The sequence below is a fragment of the Manis javanica genome, chromosome 4 (assembly GCF_040802235.1).
Source record: "Manis javanica isolate MJ-LG chromosome 4, MJ_LKY, whole genome shotgun sequence".
Taxonomy (NCBI): Eukaryota; Metazoa; Chordata; class Mammalia; order Pholidota; family Manidae; genus Manis; species Manis javanica.
In genome coordinates, this window is record NC_133159.1 from 105,932,034 (window position 1) to 105,952,144 (window position 20,111).

The 20,111-nt window shown below is 35.8% G+C and overlaps 1 protein-coding gene across 6 annotated transcripts in view; it reads left to right on the top strand.

Moving 5' to 3' along the window:
* The window catches only part of GPR89A (G protein-coupled receptor 89A), a 58,551-nt gene that overhangs the window by 32,913 nt on the left and 5,527 nt on the right, over positions 1-20,111 (top strand). For 4 of the 6 annotated variants that reach the window (XM_037021614.2, XM_037021617.2, XM_073234530.1 and 1 more), the window contains 8 exons: positions 6,599-6,702; positions 8,984-9,090; positions 9,518-9,619; positions 11,209-11,329; positions 11,971-12,051; positions 12,448-12,557; positions 14,479-14,567; positions 15,463-15,555. In XM_037021614.2, the coding sequence (XP_036877509.1) occupies positions 6,599-6,702; positions 8,984-9,090; positions 9,518-9,619; positions 11,209-11,329; positions 11,971-12,051; positions 12,448-12,557; positions 14,479-14,567; positions 15,463-15,555 (807 nt within the window). The remainder of the gene's footprint in view (positions 1-6,598; positions 6,703-8,983; positions 9,091-9,517; positions 9,620-11,208; positions 11,330-11,970; positions 12,052-12,447; positions 12,558-14,478; positions 14,568-15,462; positions 15,556-20,111) is intronic. The other 2 variants (XM_073234531.1, XM_037021630.2) reach the window with 1 other exon arrangement.

Here is a 20,111-nt window from a genome sequence, read left to right on the forward strand (position 1 = left end):
GAGGAAGTAGAACTGTCACTCTTTCCACATGACATGGTACTATATAGAGAAAACCCTAAAGACTACACCAAAATTACTAGTAGAACTAAGAGGTGCATTCAGTAAGGTTGCAGGATGCAAAATCAACATACAGGAATCTGTTGCATTTCCACATGCTAATAACAAGGTAGAAGAGAAACCAAGGAAACAGTCTCATTTACAGTTTTATCAAAAAGAATAAAATACCTAGGAATAAACCTAACCAAGGAGGTGAAGGCTCTGTACTCTGAAAACGATAAGACACTGATAAAAGAAATTGAAGAAGATACAAATGAATGGAATAAAGAAATACACTCCGTGCTCATTGGATAGAAAGAACTAATATTGCCAAAATGGCCATATTGCTCAAAGCAATCACAGATTCAGTACAATCACTATCAAAATACCAATCGCATTTTTCACTGAACTGAAACAAGTAATCCTAAAATTTATAGGGAACCACAAAAGACCACAAATAGCCAAAGCAGTCTTGTGAAAGAAGAGCAAAGCTGGAGGTGTCATGCTCCCTTGTTCCAAACTATACTACAGAGATACAGTAATCAAAATAGTATGGTACCCCCTGCCCCATGAAAGAGTAACTTACAAATTGTTATTTTGATTAAAAATTCATTCTTCACAAGACAGAAGCATGTTTATTCCCTATTTCATTTCTTATGGATGACTCTATTCAGCATTTCTCCAGCTGCAACTGGTCAAAGTCACTTTCATCTGCCTCCTTGAAATCTCATCCTTAGGATGTTTTCAGGAAGCTATCCTGCATTATTGTAAACAATAAGGTTTTTAGGAATAAAAAATATATTGTTAAGGGCAAGAAATGTTGCTAATTTAAATTGATTCTCCTCAGTGAAAAACATATAAAATTATGTTTTATTAACAGATTGCCTATATAATTTCACTACTTCAACAGATACATTGTCTCAGCACCTGAAGTATTCTATGTTGGAGCCTCTGAAAATATAGTAATTTAACCTCATGGATACACAGAATTCAACCAGTGGATACACTGCTGTTAAAAGTTATCCTGACAAAAGTTTTACATATTCTTCTGACCAAGTTAATTTATCTCCAGAAAATAAGTTCCAAGGTTCTGCAAACTTAAAAAAAAAATGTATGGTATCAGAACAAAAACAAATACATAGATCAGTGGAACAGAATAGAGAGCTCAGAATAAGCCCAGGTATGTATGGTCAGTTAATCTATAACAAAGGAGGCAAGAATATACAATGAGGAAAAAATAGTCTCTTTGATAAATGGTACTGGGAAAGCTGAACAGGTAACCTGCAAGAGAATGAAACTGGATCACTGTCTTACATCATACACACAAAAAGCTGGAAATGGATTAAAGACTTAAATGTAAGATCTGAAACCATAAACTCCTAAAAGAAAACATAGGCAAGTACCTCTTGAACAGCAGCATTAGTAATTTTCTCCTGGATGTGTCTCCCCAGGCAAGAGAAACACAAGCAAAAATTAGCAAGCAGGACTACATCAAACTAAAAATCCTCTGCACAGCAAAGAAAACTGTTACCTAAAAGGCAACTACTTACTGTATGGGAGACTGTATTTGCAAATGATATATCTGGTAAGGGGCTAATATCCAAAATATTTAAAGAACCCCTATAGCTCAACACCAAAATAAACAAATAACCCAGTTAAAAAATGGGCAGAGGACCTAAATAGACATTTATCAAAAGAAGAAATACAGATAGTGAAGAGGCATATGAAAAGATGCTCCACATCGCTCACAATCAGGGAAGTGCAAATCAAAACCCTGAGGAGGTATCAGCTCACACCAGTCAGAGTGTCTACCATCAATGAGACAAGGAAAAACAAGCATTGGTAAGGATGTGGAGAAAGGGAAACCCTCATGCACTGCTGGTAGGTGTGTAAATTGGTATAGCTAATGCTGAAAACAGTACAGAGGGTCCTAAAAATATAGAAATACCATACAACCCAGTATGTGCACTTTTGGGTATTTACTTGAAGAAAACAAAACCACTAATTCAAAATGATATGGACAACCCTATGTTTATTGCTGCATTATTTACAGTAGCCAAGATACTGAAGTAACCCAAGTACCCATCAATAGGTGAGTGAATAAAGAAGATGTGGTGCATATACACAATTGAATATTAGTCAGACATTAAAAAAGAAGGAAATCTTGCCATTTGCAACAATGTGGATAGACCTAGAGGATATCATGCTACCTGAAATAAGTCAGACAGAGAAAGACAACATATGGTTTCACTTATTTATGGGATCTAAAAAAAAGATAAACAACAAAATAAAGCAGGAAGACTAATAGACACAGAAAATATACTGGTGGTTCCCACCGGGGAGGGAGCCGGTGGGGGAAAGAGGTGAAGGTGATAAAGAGGTACAAATTACAGTAATAAATAAATCACAGGGAGGAAAAGTACAGCATAGAGAGCATAGTCAATACCTGTCATGGTATCATTGTATGTTGACAGTAACTATAATATTGGGGTGAGCATTAAATAATGTAGATAACTGTTGAATGACTACATTGTACACCTGAAACCAATATGGTACTGTATGTAAACTATAGTTCAATGAAAGAAAATAAAAAATAATACCTGTTTTCTAGAGATTCTGTTCTGCTTATTATTTTTTTATTAAAGTATCATTGACATATAATTTTACGCTGGGTTTACGTACACTACATAGTGGTTCAGCATTCACCCATATTATCAAGTCCTCACCCCCAACTTTGTGGTCCCTGTCTATCAATGTACTAAGATATTATAGAGTCATTAATTGTATTCTCTGTGCTGTGCTACTGTCATCATGATGGTATTACATTGTGGTTGCAAGTTGTAGTGACCCTAAATCCCCTTCTCCCTCCCCATTCCCCCCACCTTTTGTAACCACTAGTCACTTCTTGGTGTCTGTGAGTCTACTGCTATTCTGTTCCTTCTGTTTTGCTTTGTTTTTATACTCCACAAATGAGTAAAATCATTTGGTATTTATCTTTCTTTTTCCACCTGGCTTATTTCACTGAGCATAATACCCCCTAGGTCCATCCATGTTGTTGTAAATGGTAGTATTTATTTTCTTTTTATGGCTGAATAATATTCCATTGTGTATATGTACCACCTCTTCTTTATCCAATCATCTGTTGATGGACACTTAGGTTGCTTCCATATCTTGGCTGTTGTAAATAGTGCAGCAATAAATAGGAGTGCATATGTCTTTTCAAATCAGGGATCTTGTTTTCTTCGGGTAAATTCCTAGAAGTGGAATTACTGGGTTGTGGTATTTCTATTTTTAGTTTTTTGAGGAACCTCCATATTGCTTTCTACAATACTTGAACCAACTTGCATTCCCACCAGCAGTGTTGGAGGGTTCCCCTTTCTCCACATCCTCACTGGCATTTGTTGTTCCTTGTCTTTTGGATAGTGGCCATTCTGACTGCTATGAGATGATATCTCATTATGGTTTTAATTTGCATTTCCCTAATGATTAACATTGCTTCTATGTTCATCAGGGATATTGGTCTATAACTTTCTTTTTTGTGTTGACTTTGTCTGGTCTTGGTATTAGAGTGATGCTGGACTCATAGAAGGAGTTTGGAAGTATTCCCTCCTCTTCTACTGTATACTTTAAGAAGGTTGGGTATTAGCTCTTCTTTAAATGTTTGGTAGAATTCAGCTGTGAAGCTATCTGGTTCTAGAATTTTGTTTGTTGGGAGTTTTTTGATTACCAGTTCAATTTCATTGCTGGTAATTGGTCTGTTGAGATTTTTCAGTTTCTTCCTGGGTCAGTCTTGGAAGGTTGTATTTTTCTAGGTTATCCAATTTATTGGCATATAATTTTTCATAGTGTTCTGTAATAATTATTTGTATTTCTGTAGTGTCCATTGTGATTATTCCTTCTTCATTTCTGATTTTGTTTATGTGTGTACTCTCTTTTTTTTTTATAAGTCCGACTAGGGGCTTATCTTTTTTGTTTATTTTCTTAAAGAACCAGTTCCTGGTTTCATTGATTTTTTTCTATTGTTTTATTCTTCTCTATTTTATTTATTTCTGCTCTGACCTTTCTTATGTCCTTCCTGCTACTGACTTTGGGCTTCACTTGTTCTTTTTCTAGTTTCTTTAATTGTAAGTTTAGACTATTTATTGTGGATTGTTGTTCATTTTCTGAGGTATGCCTGTATTGCTATGTACTTTCCTCTTAGAACTGCCTTCACTGCATCCCACATGGTTTGGGTGATTGAGTTTTTGTTTTCATTTGTCTCCCTGTATTGCTTGATTTCCATTTTAATTTGTTCATTGATCATTGATTATTTAGAAGCATGTTGTTTAGCCTCCATGTGTTTGTAGGATTTTTTGTTTTCTTTGTGTAATTTCTAGTTTCATACCACTATGGTCTAAGAAGCTGCTTGATACAATTTCAATCTGTTTGAAAATATTGAAGCACTTTTTGTGGCTGTGTATGAGATCTATGCTGGGAAATGTTCCACGTACACTTGAGTAGAATGTGTATCCTGCTGTTTTTGGGTGAATTGTTCTGTAGATACCTGTTAAGTCCATCTGATCTAATGTATTGTTCAGTACCTCTGTTTCCTTATTTATTTTCTGTCTGATTTTCAACAGTTTTTTCCTCAATGAGACTTTCTATCCCTTTGTCTCTTCTTCTGGTACCCCTATAATGCAAATATTTTTCCATTTGGATTGGTAACATAGCTCTCTTAATTCTTTCATTCCTAGAGATTCTTTTTTTTCTTTGTTTTTGCTTCATCGTTTGCTTGCTTACTAATTTCCAGATCACTTACAACTTCTTCAACCTGTGAAAGCCTGCTATTAAATCCCCCCATTGTATTTTTCATTTCAGATACTGCATTCTTCAGCTCTGACTCTTTTGAAGGTCTTCTATATTTTTGTTGAGGCCCTCCTTGAAATCTTGAATATTTTTCTGTATATCTGTGGGCGTGTTTATGACTTTTACTTTGAAGTTTTTATCAAGAAGATTGGTGATTTTCAGTTTCACTCAGCCCTCTTCTGGTGTTTTGTCTTTTAGTTTTGTTTGGACCAAATTCCTTTGCCTGTTCTTCCCCACCCCCACCCCCCCATGGAATAATAGCTTTGTGTAGGAGGCACCCTCTAGTGCCCAAAAGCTGTTTCCTGTGCGGGAGCCCCAGGTATTGGCACCTTTCTGTCTGGCTTGTGTTGATCTGATTTCAGTGGGCTGTGTAGGCCATCAGCTGCCTTCCCCCTGGCCTGCAGCAATGGCAGGTGCCACAGGTGAGCAGAACTGACACCTGCTGGGAGGAAGGGGCTCCTGGGGCTTGCTCCTATAGGCAGTTCCCCAGCTGCCCCAGAACAGGCCTGAGAAAGCTAGAGGATCTCCCTCTGCCTACCTGGGAGCAAAGTCTGATTTTCACTGCTGGCTGGCATGCCACACACTGCAGGGAGAAGCCTCAAGACTGCATTGTCAGTGCCAGTGAGGGGATGGAGTGTCTGAAGCTCCTGAGGTTACTAACCTGTTGGACTCAGGGTGGGTGGGAAGGTATTGTCCACCTGCTGTTTCTCCTGAGCGGAGAGCTCTGTGTAATCTTTGCCCCTTTGGTGCCTTCTTGCTGCTGAGAAGTCTTTCCAACTGCCCATTTTGCTTTTGTCTCTGGGGGGCCAGTAGAGCATACCTGTTCTCCACAAGCAGCTAGAATCTCACCTTCCCTGAGTGTTCTGCCTGTCTTTGTTGTCCAGCTCCACTAATCACCAGAGCAGGTGATGTGGGTTCGTGTTCCCAGAGCAGATCTCCAGGGCCAGGTGTTCAGCTGTCCTGGGCTCTTACTCCCTACCTGCTCCATTCCTCTTCCTCCCGCTTGTGGACAGTGGTGGGGGAACACCATGGATCCCGCCAGATCACAGCTTTGCCACTTTACCCTTTTCTGTAAGCCTTCTCTTCTTCCCCAGATGTAGGTAGTCAGTTCTTCAGTCTTCAGGCCATTTCCACGTTTCATTGTATTTGCTGTATTTTCACATTCTATGTGATTTTGGGAGGAGGTTTCCACCTTACCTTCTTACACTGCCATCTTTTTCTCGGAATCCACCAGGTTTGTCTGTTCTGCGTAATATTTTGAGGACTCCCAGGGGAGGCCTCCCAGAACTGGCCCAAGTTATGCAGTGTTGAAACCCTTAGCACTAACCTTATATATATATATATATATATATATATATGACCTTATATATGTGTGTGTGTGTATATATATATATATATACACACACACACATATATATATATCTGTCTTTTTTTTTGTTAGTGTGCATCAAAAATTCTAAGTGCTACTTCCAACTCTGTGACTTCATATTCTTGTGTCTTAAAATTTTCCATCCACAAGAGGATGATGGTATAAATGACCTAAACTTACTACCTACTTTCATCTGTATATTTTAGATCCATACAAGTACTGTTTTGGCCCTGTTTCCAATGACTGGATAATTTCTTCAAAATAAGTTTTTTGACTTATAACCAGAAGATTCTCAATTCACTATTTCACACAAGAAATGAATTTTAGTCTTTATTTTGCTTTTAACAGGTGCGTCAGTATGTGGTACAGGTGATCTTCTCTGTGACTTTTGCATTTTCTTGCACAATGTTTGAGCTCATCATCTTTGAAATATTAAAAGTATTGAATAGCAGGTGAGTAAGGTTACTAATTAGTTCTCCTCTTGAAGAGACTTATGTTATTTTCTTTATGGTGGAAGACTTACCTACATCCCATAGCTGAAAAAAATCTGTCATGTGGTTAATTTAGTCTTAGTAACTGTATTAATCATAGCAAATACAGGACCCAGCCATGTTGTAATTGGTTTGACAAAGACTGTGAAATAGCAAGAAGAAAGTCTGACCATTAGCTCTAAAGTACTAATTGAGAATGAGGCTGTGACAGCTTAGGTCCCAGGGTTCACTCCTGGAAGTTCTATTTCTCTCAGGCAACTCTCTGACTGTATCCTAGTAATGTCCCTTCACATTGTTCTGCTGATTGAATAATCTCTACCTGAGAAAATCAGAATTCCTTAGAGCTAGTTACGGGCTTCTCTGAAGTCTGAAATCCAGTTCTTACTAAATTAGTTACCTTTGTTGATTTTACAGGCATGGTCAAGTCTGATTGAATTTAGAGTGTTCTTTAAAACATTTTTTAAAAGCAACTCCTATTCCCCTCCAAATAATAGACCTGTTAGTTTATTAGTCTATACAGAATATTTCTTGCTTGTTAAACTGCAAGCTTGAGTTTTTTAGGCCAGTGTTTATGTGTAGAGTACATCAGCTATTCTATGTAGACTTTTATCACTACACAGAATAATCTTTAAGGATAAAGTGACATTTGACTCCATAGTCAGGAATTAGTGCTGAGCTAAGCTGTATAATTCATTACAGACCCCTGACACTTGAGACTTACAGAGGTTGTGTTCTCAGATTCTCTTTTTAGGACTCAGAGTTGAAAATTATGATCTCTTGATAGATAAATTAAAAACTTGGTCAAACAAGTATGGTCAAACAAGACTGCATTCTGACTTCTTACTTTTTAAACTTGTTCTTTAATAATCTGAACCTTTTTCGCATGAGCTGAATATAGATTCTGTAACTGCTGAAAATAGGCAACTGCTCTTTCATGTGCTAGTTACTAAATTTTATTATTACACCTGGAAGTTTCACTGCTCTCTAAGCAGAGGGCAGCAAACTTTTCTGTAACGGGCCAGAAAGTAAATACTTTAGGCTTTGTGGCCTATACAGTTCCTGTCACAACTATCCAGCTCTATTCAATCTGACCTCCCCACCCCCTGCTCCCCCACTTTTCAAAGACACATTTCTAAGTAGACAGCAATGTGAGCTATTCTCAACTTTAGTAAATCAGTTCCTTCCAAAAGTAAAGCAAAAGCATTCAAAGACAAACGTAAACAAATAGGTGTGGCTATATTCTAAAAAAATTTCATTTATAAAGACAGGTGGCTGGCAGGCAATAGTTTGTTGAACACTGATCTGACAGAAGGTGAAACAAATCCAAATGCCTATCAAATAATGAATGGATAAACAAAATGTAGTATATCCATGTAATGGAATGAATATTATTCAGCCATAAAAAGGAATGAAGTATGAGAGATGCTATAACATGGATAAGCCTGAGAACATTAATGCTAAATGAAAGAAGCCAGTCACAAAAGACCACATATTATATAATTGCATTTATATGGAATGTCCAGAAGAGGCAACTCCATATAGACAGAAAGTATATGAGTGGTTGGGAGGAAAGGGGAATGATTGCTGATGGGAATAGGATTTCATTATAGAGTGGTGAAAGTGTTCTAAAATTGATTGTGGTGATGGTTGCACAACTCTGAAAATACTAAAAACCATTGAATCATACACTTTAAATGGGTAAATTATATCTCAAATTGTTATAAACAGCAAAAATTCCTAAAAATCTTTTAATAAATAAATTCATTTTATAAGCAGTAACAAAAATAGTCATACAAATCAGATGTTTAATTATATTGAGGACACAAAGGAAATATTTCTAAGTATTTTTAGCACATATTACTATTAACATTTATTTTATTCCAATTCTTATATTGAAATAAGACTCCCAGAGGTGAGTGTAACAATAGTCATTCTACCAGTAATAAGTTAATATATGTTATTGTATATGTTGATGTTATTCTGCATTGCCTATGAATATAACTAGAACATTAACATTCTTAGCCTAATAAGTGAAATTTAGGAGGTTAAGATGGTCATATATACCTCTCAGAATTTTATGTTTTTTAACCTCTTATGAGCAGATAGTAATAGCCTACTTGACCGATTAGTTGGGATATATTCAGTATTGAGTTCAAAGAGCAAGAGATCCTTTGGGGACCAAAGAGAATGAAATTTGCTGCCCTTCCCTTCCTAGTGATATATTCTTTGACATTTATTTCAGCTCCCGTTATTTTCACTGGAAAATGAACCTGTGTGTAATTCTTCTGATTTTGGTTTTCATGGTGCCTTTCTATATTGGCTACTTTATTGTAAGCAACATCCGACTATGTGAGTATTTTACCCTCTTGTGTTAACACATAGATTGAGATGAATATTCTTGGGGTTTGAGGGTGTGGGGAGCTTCATTTCCACATTACTTTCATAGCTACTACTTTGCGGGCACCCCATACACAGCATCTTTAAAAGGTTGGCACAAAATAAATATTGAATGAATGATTAGGCTATTTGTCCTGTCACAGCTTTATTTCTGTTTCTACCATAATGTTTCCCTTAACTCAGTGCACGTCTTAATTTCAGCCAAATTTCTCTTATGGTAGTATGGATTCTTTCTCTAAAAATTGTATTATTCCATCATTCATTTGCAAGTGAACAAGCCAGCCAAATATTAGTTAGCACGACTCCTTTATCTTCAAGTAGAGCAAGGTCTTTAATATACATCTATTTAACCTTAAAGTCTTGTCTCTTTTTTTCTTAGTGCATAAACAGCGACTACTTTTTTCCTGTCTCTTATGGTTGACCTTTATGTACTTCTTCTGGAAATTAGGAGATCCATTTCCCATTCTCAGCCCAAAACATGGTGAGTGTATCTGTAGTAGGGAAGGGAAAAGAATTGTTTATATTTTTCTAATTAAAAAAATAATAATTTTTTAAAAACTTATGATTGTGGGAAATACAGCAAGTTCTTTCTCTAAAAAATGTCTGGTTTTGAACTGAATTTTCTTTTCATCCTAAGAGGAATCAGATGCTGGTTTTTGGAACAGACTTCTGACATTTTAGAGTGGGAGCTTTTTATCTGAGGTTAATTAATGAACTTCAAGAGATTGAGGGGTGAAGAAAGGTGTCCTTTACTTAAATCTCTGGGTAATGTATGCAGAGTCATGGAAACATATTTGTATACCTATTTGGAGGTGAGGAATCCATAAACTTACCAGATTCCCAGAGGGTTCTGGGACCCAAAAGGTGAATGACCATTGCTCAAGAGATGGTAAAAATTGTCTTTAGTAGGGAGTGTATGTATTCTGGGGAAAAAACAATGACATAAAATACTCACAATTCGTAGCTAAAGAAAAGCTTTTTAGGAGTCAGTGTCTCTCCTCACACTCAAAAAAATTCATTTTAAATATAAGCACAGGCCATAGAGACCGCCCTAATTTTTGTACTAAAAACCATGAACAAAAACCTCTCAGCTAACAAGACTTTCCAGAACTACTTCAGAAATATATATATGAATCTAAAAGAGATTAGAGAGCCCACCTGTAATAAATATACTGGAGCTTTCACATGAGAACTTTCTAAAAAAAAAATATGCATCTATTCACTTCACTATCCTGCTCTATCTATCAGGGTTTTTATAGCAGAAAATAGAATCTACTCTTAACTAGTTTAAACCAGAAAGTGATTTATGTTAGGGTTAGGGAGTTTATAGTATTTAGGGAAAGGACATCAAATTTAAATGCTACATAATGAAGAGAAACATCTAATTGCACCACAAGACTAAACTAGAAAAAAACTCTCTTGAAGTTGTCACCTGGCTCTCAGGACCTGTGACATCAGGGATCAGAGAATAGAGCCTCTGTCCCAGCTGCTTCAGCAGCCTTGTGCTGCCACCATTTCCACATTCACTGCTGTGTTTGAGGTGATGCAGATGGCCTTGTGAATTTGATGCAACCTAGGTAACATTCAGAACATTAGCTTCCAGGAAATCTTGGAGAACTTTGGCTTTAGATTCAGTAGCACAAGAGCACATGCTAGAAAAACACTGGAATGAATGTTGAACAAGCCAATATCTAGAACCTGCCATGCGTCCCATACATCCTTCCTTGTCTCCTCATTGCCTATAGCAGGGATTTGGGGGAGAAAGGTTATGAGACTCTCCTATAGGAGAGTCAGAGGAAATAAGCAGTTTTTAAAAGCTATGTATACTTATATTATTGTTATTATTTTACTATTATCATTACCCAGTAATAGAGATGATTCTGGAAACATATGAAATAGGAAGAAAATCAATGGGTTTTTATGTTATTTATTATAGAAAATCTGCATTAATAATTAAACTTCAGCCTTGTACATGTTAGTTACATGTAATAGTTGATCATTTCAGTGATATTTCCTTTTGCAGTGCAGATGAATGCCATTCATGTCATTAATGTGCTTTGATGTCTTCAGGGATCTTGTCTATAGAGCAGCTCATCAGCCGAGTTGGTGTGATCGGAGTGACTCTCGTGGCTCTTCTTTCTGGATTTGGTGCTGTCAACTGCCCGTACACTTACATGTCCTATTTCCTCAGGTAATGAGAACTTTGTCTCTTTTCTTTTAGACCCACTACTTCTCGAATATATATGTGATATCATGTCAACATCATTAATACTTAAATATTAGGTCTTTAACACTGCCTTTTTCTTCTTTTGCTCTATCCTTATGGACATTGACCTAGGAATCTTTCTAAATAAGTCTTATCACTTACATTGCCTGTCCTTTATTATTTGCCCTACATTCATTTATTTTTAAATGGTGATTTCATTCTGACCTCCCCACCCCCTGCTACCCCCACTTTTCAAAGACACATCTCTAAGTAGACAGCAATGTGAGCTATTCTCAACTTTAGTAAATCAGTTCCTTCTAAAAGTAGAGGATTTGAAGACAATGCCAAGGAAAAGTGTGCTTACACATACATCATAAATGTCATTGGATAAAAGCTAAAAAAGACTATGACAGAGCTAGTTGCCTTCCAGTGCCCTGAGACCCCAGAAGTCTTAACTATACAAAAATTATAGCAGAAATATTTTTGCTTATTATAGTCATTTTAATATTCTTCAGGAAAAGCCTTGAATTACTGGGCAATAATTGAAGTTTATATGTTTCTCTGCCTTGTATTACACACAAGGATGGGGACCCCAAAACTTTGCTAATAGTCTGTGCTTGTTATAGAAATGTGACTGACACAGATATTCTCTCCTTGGAACGACGACTGCTCCAAACCATGGATATGATCATAAGCAAAAAGAAAAGGTAAGATACAAACACATTTAAAAAACTTGTACTGTTAGACTTTCTCAAGAAAATTTGACTATGAATTGGTGCTAACGGAATTTCATCTTACTCATTTTTACTATTAAGTTACCATCAAAGACATTCAACCAGAGGTGAGGAAATGAAAACTCTAAAATTTCACAGCTTCTAAGTGGCAGAGCCAATCCTCAGATTTATTGCCTACTCCAAATTCTGTGCTTCTTCACCCAGGCCACATGGCTTCTGAGAGTGTATAGTTTCCCTTCAGTTAGAAAAGTAGACCTCCAGAATTTGGTTCCTTCCCTGAACAGCAGGGTCAGTTGTGAGGTTGGAAGGTGAATGGACTATGAGGGTCCATACTTCCTTGCTGAGGTTTTATATTTTCTTTCATTTCAGGATGGCAATGACACGGAGAACAATGTTCCAGAAGGGGGAGGTACATAACAAACCATCAGGATTCTGGGGAATGATAAAGAGTGTTACCGCTTCAGCACCAGGAAGTGAAAGTATCCTTTATCCTTCTGCTTGATTATTCTTCTCTCTCTGTGCCAAGGGTGAAAGAAAGAAGGCATATTGGGCTAGTTTCTTCTACAGAACCTGACTGCATCAGAGTCCAGGTGACCAGGGCTAAGCTTAAGAAATACAGTGTGTAGAGTCATCTTTCCAGCACCCATAAAAGATCATTGTCTTTAAGCTGAAGGGGTCCTATGGGTCCTAATAAGTCAGTCTTTCCATTTCACAGATGAGAAAATAGACCCAGAGAAGATAAGTCACACAGTGGTTTGTGGCAAAGATATGGCCAGAAGCTGTGTTTTCCTTTTCTTAGTTCTTTCCACTACACTATTAGAGTCCCCAACTGTGAAAAAATACCACAAAACATAGAAACTCCTTAAAATGGATGGTTTGTATATGGGATGGAACAGGCCCATTCCTAAAGCAAGCAGTATTCCTAAACAAATTTTAAGCAGTTCTGTATCTCCAGTAACTTTTTATTCTAAAGAATCAAGGAGATTGGGTTAATGGATTGTTCTTGACTCACCTAATTGCAATGTTAAATTCCCAAATTTAACTAAATCTCTTTGAGGCTACCAGCCTATTAAGTCAAAACTTCGGAGGACTAGTGGTAAGATAGCTTATTCCTGGTTCTTTCTCTCACCTGAAGAAGTATGAATTTCCTTTTCTTTTACCCGGAGGAAAAGGATGTAATCTATTCTTGCTATAAATTATGGCATATCTTTCTGGTATCAAATGCAGGTAAGAATTAGACAAAAGAAAAGTAAGGTGACCATGGGAAAGGAAAAGAAAGGATTCCTTTAAGCCCATTTAGTCCAGAAACATATACTTTATGTCTATTTCCAGGCAGAATACTAAGGGATAAGATGGTGAACAGAGTACAGCCTCTCCCCTCAAGGAGCTGCCCGTCTGGCCTTGGGAGACACCGACATGTAACTAGCAAAACCCTGTTGTTTGGTGGCCCAGCCATGCCACTGGCAGCCATTACTGAGGAAGGAACTGAAGGGCACTTGTTGACTTGGGTAAGAGTAGAAAAAATCACAGAGAGAAGAGGATTTGGGTTAAATTCAATACTTCTGTTTTAGAAGGGTCTATCTTTACTATATTTATTACTTAAAAATACGTCAAAGCTAAAGTTTAGATTAAAGCTATTTTAGGGATGATAAATCAACAGAAATACTGGAATTTTTTTGGCCTCTCTCTAGGTCCCTGTTTCCTAAATGGAGAGAATAATAATGTTACCTCACTGAGTTCTCGGAAAGTGGCATAGTGTAATGGAAAGAGCAGGTCTTAGAGTAAGGCATATCTGACTTTGATCCACACTTTTGAGCTGTGTGACTGTGCAAATTACTGACTCTCTGAGCTTTACTTTCCTTATCTGCAAAATGGGTAATAACATCTCATGGGATTGGTTTTGAGAATAATTGAAGAGTGTCTGTAAAAAACTGAAGAAGGTAATGTCTATAAATCCCAGCCTGTATTAGAACTCAGTAAATACTAGTTTCCTTTTCCTAACATTTTATTTATTCAGATAATGAAGGAGAAAGCTGCTGTATTAATAGGTGTTCTTTTTACTGTGTAACAATTTGAAATTTTAAAATTACATTTCACTTAATCTACCTAGATAAATAAAACAAAACAAATAAACATAACCATCTCTCTTAGCCACTTGAGCTAGGGAATAACTGAATGGTAGGTGTTTGGTGGTAATGTTCTTGATAAAGAAGCTTTTACATACCTGTGTCAAGTTTGGGAAATTTCTCTGAAGTAGTACTGCTGGCTATGAAGCAGCAAATTGAAAATATAGGCAGTTCCTAGGATTCACTATAGGAGAAACCAAAAGCATATGCTTTCTTCATTGTTATTTCTTGAAACTTCTATGTGATTTAAACCTTGATGCCCATTTTGTGCCAGATCTTACTCTTATTCAACAGGAAGTGGATGCTTTGGAAGAATTAAGCAGGCAGCTTTTTCTGGAAACAGCTGATCTGTATGCTACCAAGGTACTTAGCAAGGAAACTGAAGTGTGGTTTTTACCAATATGAGTGAAGAGTGAACGAAATGAAAATAGCTTTTTAGTGTCTTCTATAGCCAAGCAATGTAAGAGATACCTCATAACTTCAATATCAGCCACGAAGCATTAGGAGTCTGCATCTTCGTGACATTGCTCCTACCACTAACAAAATTCTTAACTGAACACTCTCTGTAAATGAAATTAGTGGTATAGTCAGAAGAAGCTATTCAACATCTAGGAAGGTGTCACACACTACTTCCTACTCATCCAGAATCAAGATGGTAGCTCCTCTGATTGCTTCTTATCCCTTATAAGTTAGTAATACTGGAGGAGAAATATGACACCTATCTGCCATGATCTAGCCCTGTTTAAAGGATCCAGATCAAGAAGTGACCTAACTACAAGAAGTAACTTCACTATTTATACCCCAAATACAATATAATTTAAGTATACAAACTCTAGTAGTTAAGGTTGTTCAAACTATTTTAATCCTTTTTCACAGGAGTAGAGTATAGAATAGAGATTAACATAGGTTTTGGAAACAAACCTGAGCCTAACTTCTCCTCACTAGCTGTTGTGACCTAGGGCAAGTTATACTGAACCTCTCTGAGCCTAAGTTTTCTCATCTGTAAAATTAAGATAATAGAACATGTAAGAGTTGTTATGAAGATTAAAGTAGATAATGCATGTAAGGTTTTATCCCAATTTTAGGCCTACTGTAAGCATTTGGTAAATGTCTGCTACTGTTATTATTTTAATATTATTACCATGTTTGGTTTTTTGACTCAGCCTGAACAGTGATTCATAGAGGCAGGAATATTTTTGTTAAATATAAATTTACATTTAGCTGAAACTAACCAGGTTTTGTGTTTGCTTTCCCTCAGGAGAGAATAGAATACTCCAAAACTTTCAAGGGGAAATATTTTAATTTTCTGGGTTACTTTTTCTCTATTTACTGTGTTTGGAAAATTTTCATGGTAAGTATATTATTTTTAACTATCAGGGTTTAGGTGATTTTCCCTGTTAATGGCAGAGAGAGAGAGAAAAGTGGGATTGATTGAGGCATTGAGCTAAGTTACGACACCGGTTGAGTCAATATAGTGGGATCTTTCATATCTCTGAGCCTCACTCTTCCTTCTGTCCCCTGCCCTGCCCTTTTTAGGTCACCTAGAAAAAAAAAGGTTACATTTTTCCTCTGTCAGAAATCATTAATAAGGTCTTAGATTATGAAATATATGAAGTGAAAGTAAAAGTTTATTTTACACTCTGCTGCCCATATTATCCATGAATACACTACTCAACTCCTATCTTCAACTCAGAATAGAAATGACCTGTCCTTGTTAATAATGTGTATATGCCTAAAAAAATTAAGTCCAAAATAGTTCTAAAACATATTTCTATAGATAAATTCATTTTATGTGCCTACAACTCTTATTCTTTTGTGGCCCTTCCTTAATGTTCTATCCTTTATGTGCTTTTTATGTACATTATTCATCTTTACTTGTGACTCATCTGCAGGTATTAATGGATTTCAGTGTGATTATAGAAAAGTCTGATTTGATTTTCTGGTTGGGTGACTTACCTACTGTGGCTGTGTTTGCACAAAAAGGAGCTTTGTCAGCTTGTTAATTTTTATCAGTATAGATGAATGGAGGATTCTGGATTTAATGGCCTTAATGGATTTAATGTTATAATGACTTGATGTTAATACCCATTCAGGTGACATTTTTAAATCTTAATTTATTCTGTGTGAGAAGGTAAATGAAGGTAGGTTGTTCAATTACCTAACCTATTGAAAGGTATGAGATGCAGCCTTTAGGGAAGCATATTTTTTAACAGCTTTATTGAGTTGTAATTGACATTCAATAAACTGTACATATTTAAAGGGTACAGTTTGGTAAGTTTTGACATTGTATATACCTGTGCAACAACTACCACCACAATCAAGATAGAGAACATATCCATCCATCACTTCCACGTCTCCTTGTAGCCCTTTTTAATGCCCCTCTCCCCGACCCCCAGTCCTCAGGCAACCACCAATCTGCTGCCATTATACATTTGTTTATATTTTCTAGTATTTTATATAAATGGAATTTTATTGTATATATCCTTTTTGTGTCTGGCTTCTTTTATCAAGCATAATATTTTAAGCTCATCCATGTTACTGTGTGCACCAATAGTTTATTTTTTATTGCTGAGTAGTATTCCATTGTATGACTGTAACACAATTTATTTATCTCTTCACTTGCCAATGGGTATTTGTTTGTTTCCAGTTTGGAGATATTACAAATAAAGCTGCTAACAACATTTGTATATAAGTCTATATATGGAACATACACCCACTTTCCTCTTGGGAACACTTAGCTGTGGAATGACTAGGTCATATGGCAGTTGTATGTTTAACTTTTGAAGAAATAGCTGAACTTTTCCTTAAAGGTTGTACCATTTTACATTCTCACCTGCAGTATATAAGAGTTTCAGTTACTCTATATCCTTACCAATACTTTGTAGTCAGTCTTATTTCAGATATTCTAATAGGTATGAGATGGTATTGAAATGTTTTAATTTGCATTTCCCTGATGTTTAATGATATTGAGCAACTCTTCATGTACTTACTCGTCACCTATATATCCTCTTTGGTGAGATATCTATTCAGATTTTTTGCCAAATTTTTAATTAGGTTATTTGTTTTCTTTCTAATGGGTTTTGTGACTTTTTTGATATATTCTGGAAACTCCTTATCAAATATGTGGTTTCCAGATCAAACATTTTCTCCCACCCAGTGGCTTGGCTTTTCTTTCTCTTAGCAGTATCTTACAAAGAACAGTTCTTAATTTTGATTAATTCCACTTTCCCTTTTTTCTATTATGAGTTGTATCTAGGAAATCTTTGCCTAATCCAGGGTAACAAAGATTTTTTTCATATGTTTTCTCCTAGAAATTGTATAGTTTTAGGTTTTACATTTAGGTCTATGACCCATCTTGAGTTAATTCTAATATGATGTCAGAGTATGGATCCGAGTTCATTGCTTTCATGTAGCTGTCCATTGTTCTAGCACTGCTTGTTGAAAAGATTATCCTTTCTGCATTGAGTTGACTTTGCAATCTTGTCAAAATCTAATTGACCATGTAGATGTGAGTCTGTTTCTGTACTCTCTGTTCTTTTCTAGTGATATATATTTGCCTTTATTTATGTCAATATCACACTGTCTTCACCACTGTAGCTTTATAATAAGTCTTGAAATCAGTCTAAGTTCTGAAATTTGTTCTGTTCCCAAACTTGTTTTCACTATTCTGTGTCCTCTGCATTTCCATGTGAAATTTAGAGTCAGCTTATTAATGCTTACAAAAACACCTGCTGGGAATTTAGAATGTCACTGAATCTTCAGATCAATTTGAAGAGAAGTGACATCTTAATATTGAGTCTTCCAAACTATGAACCTGGTATAACACTTCATTTATTTAGATCTTCCTTAGAGTCTCTCAACAGTATTTAGTTTTTAGTATACAGTTCTTTCATCTTTCATCTGATTTATCTTTTAAGTATTTATAATTTCTTATGTTATTATAAATGGGATTTTTTAATGATTTCAATTTCTTGAGTGTTGCCTCTGTGTTTGTGTGTGTGTACATATAATTGATTCTTGTATATTAATCTTATATTCTGTAACTTTGCTAAACCCTTATTTTCTAGATGCTTTTTATAGATTTCATAGGATTTTCTATATGAACAATCAGATCTCTGCAAATAAGGACAGTTTTGCTGCTTCTTTTCCAATCCGGATACATTTTATTCGCTTCCTTTCCTTTCCCTTCCCATTCTATCCCATGCCATCCTCTTCTCTCCAATCCTGTCCCACCCAATCTTTCTTCTCCTCCTCCAGCCTTTCAGCATTGAACAAAGCCTCCAGTACAAAGCTAAATAGAAGTAGTAAAAGCAGTCACCTTGATCTTGTTCCAAATCTTAGCAGGAAAGCATCCAGTCTTAGACCATAAAGTATGGTGATAGCTCTTGGTTTTTCTTAAATGTCCTTTATCAGGTTGAGGAAATTCCTTTTATTTATAGTTTAAAATTGTTTTTCATCATGAAAGCATGTTTGATTTTATCAAATGCTGTTTTTTTTTGCATCTCTTGAGACGATCATACAGTTTTTCTTTTTTAGTCTGCTAGTATAGTGAATTACATTAACTAATTTTTTTAATATTAAACCAACCTTGTGTAACCTGCAGTAAACCTTAAATGTCATGGTGTGTTGTCTTTATTATGTTGTTGGATTTAATTTGCTAAAATTCTGTTAAGAATTTTGCATCTGTTTTGAGGAATATCAGAGTGTAGTTTTCTTATAATGCTAACCTTAGAGAATAAGTTTTAAAATATTCCTTTAATATTCCAGAGTTTGTATGGAGTTCTTATTATTTCTTTCTTAAATATATTTGGTGGAATTCACCAGTAAAGCCATCTGGACCCGAAGTTTTCTTTGCAGGAAGATTTTTTAACTACAGATTTATTTTCTTTAATAGATACAAGGTTTATTCAAGTTATCTGTTTCTTCTTGAGTAAGCTTTTGCAGTTTTTGTCTTTCAAAGAATTGGTCCATTTTTATTGAAGTTGCCAAATTTATTTTCATAAGATTGCTCGTAGTATTCCCTTATTATCCTTTTAATGTCTATAAAATCTATAGTGATATCACTCCTCTTATTCTTTTTATATAATGAGCTTTATTGAGATATAATTCACATACAATATAATTCACCCATTTAGTGTACAGTGCTGTGGTTTTTAATATATTCACAGAGTTGTGCAACCATCAACATAATTAGTTTTTGTCACCCCAAAAAGAAATCTCATATCGATTAGCAGTCATTCCCTATTTATCCCCCAGCTTTAGGCAACCACTCATCTACTTTCTGTCTCTATAGACTGCCCTATTCTAGACATTTCATATAAATGGAATCATACAATATGTGATCTTTTATGTTCAGGTTTTTGTTTTCAAGGTTCTTCTATGTTTTAGCCTATCAATACTTCATTCCTTTTTATGACTGAATAATATTCATTCCATTATATGGATGTATCATGTTTTATTTATCTGTTCATCAGTTGATGGGCATTTGGGTCGTTTCCACTTTTTTGGCCATTAAAAATAATGCTGTGGTGAGCATTCATGTATAAGTTTTTATGTGGACATATTTTTTTCATTTCTCTTAGGTGTATATACTTGTGGAAGTAGAATTGCTGGATTATATGCTAGCCTTTGTTAGCATATAAACATACATACTAAGCATATCATATATGTTTAACCTTTTGATAAACTGCCAAACTGCCAGTCTGTTTTCCCAAGCCACCGTACCAGTTTACATTCCTACCAGCACTGTGTGATGGTTGCAATTTCTCCATATCCTCACCAACACTTGTCGTTTTTATTATTGTGGGAGGATGTGAAGTGATATCTTGATATTGGTAATTTGTGTCTTTTCTCTTTTTTTTTTCCTGATCAGTCTAGATAGAAGTTTGTTAATTTTATTGAATTTTC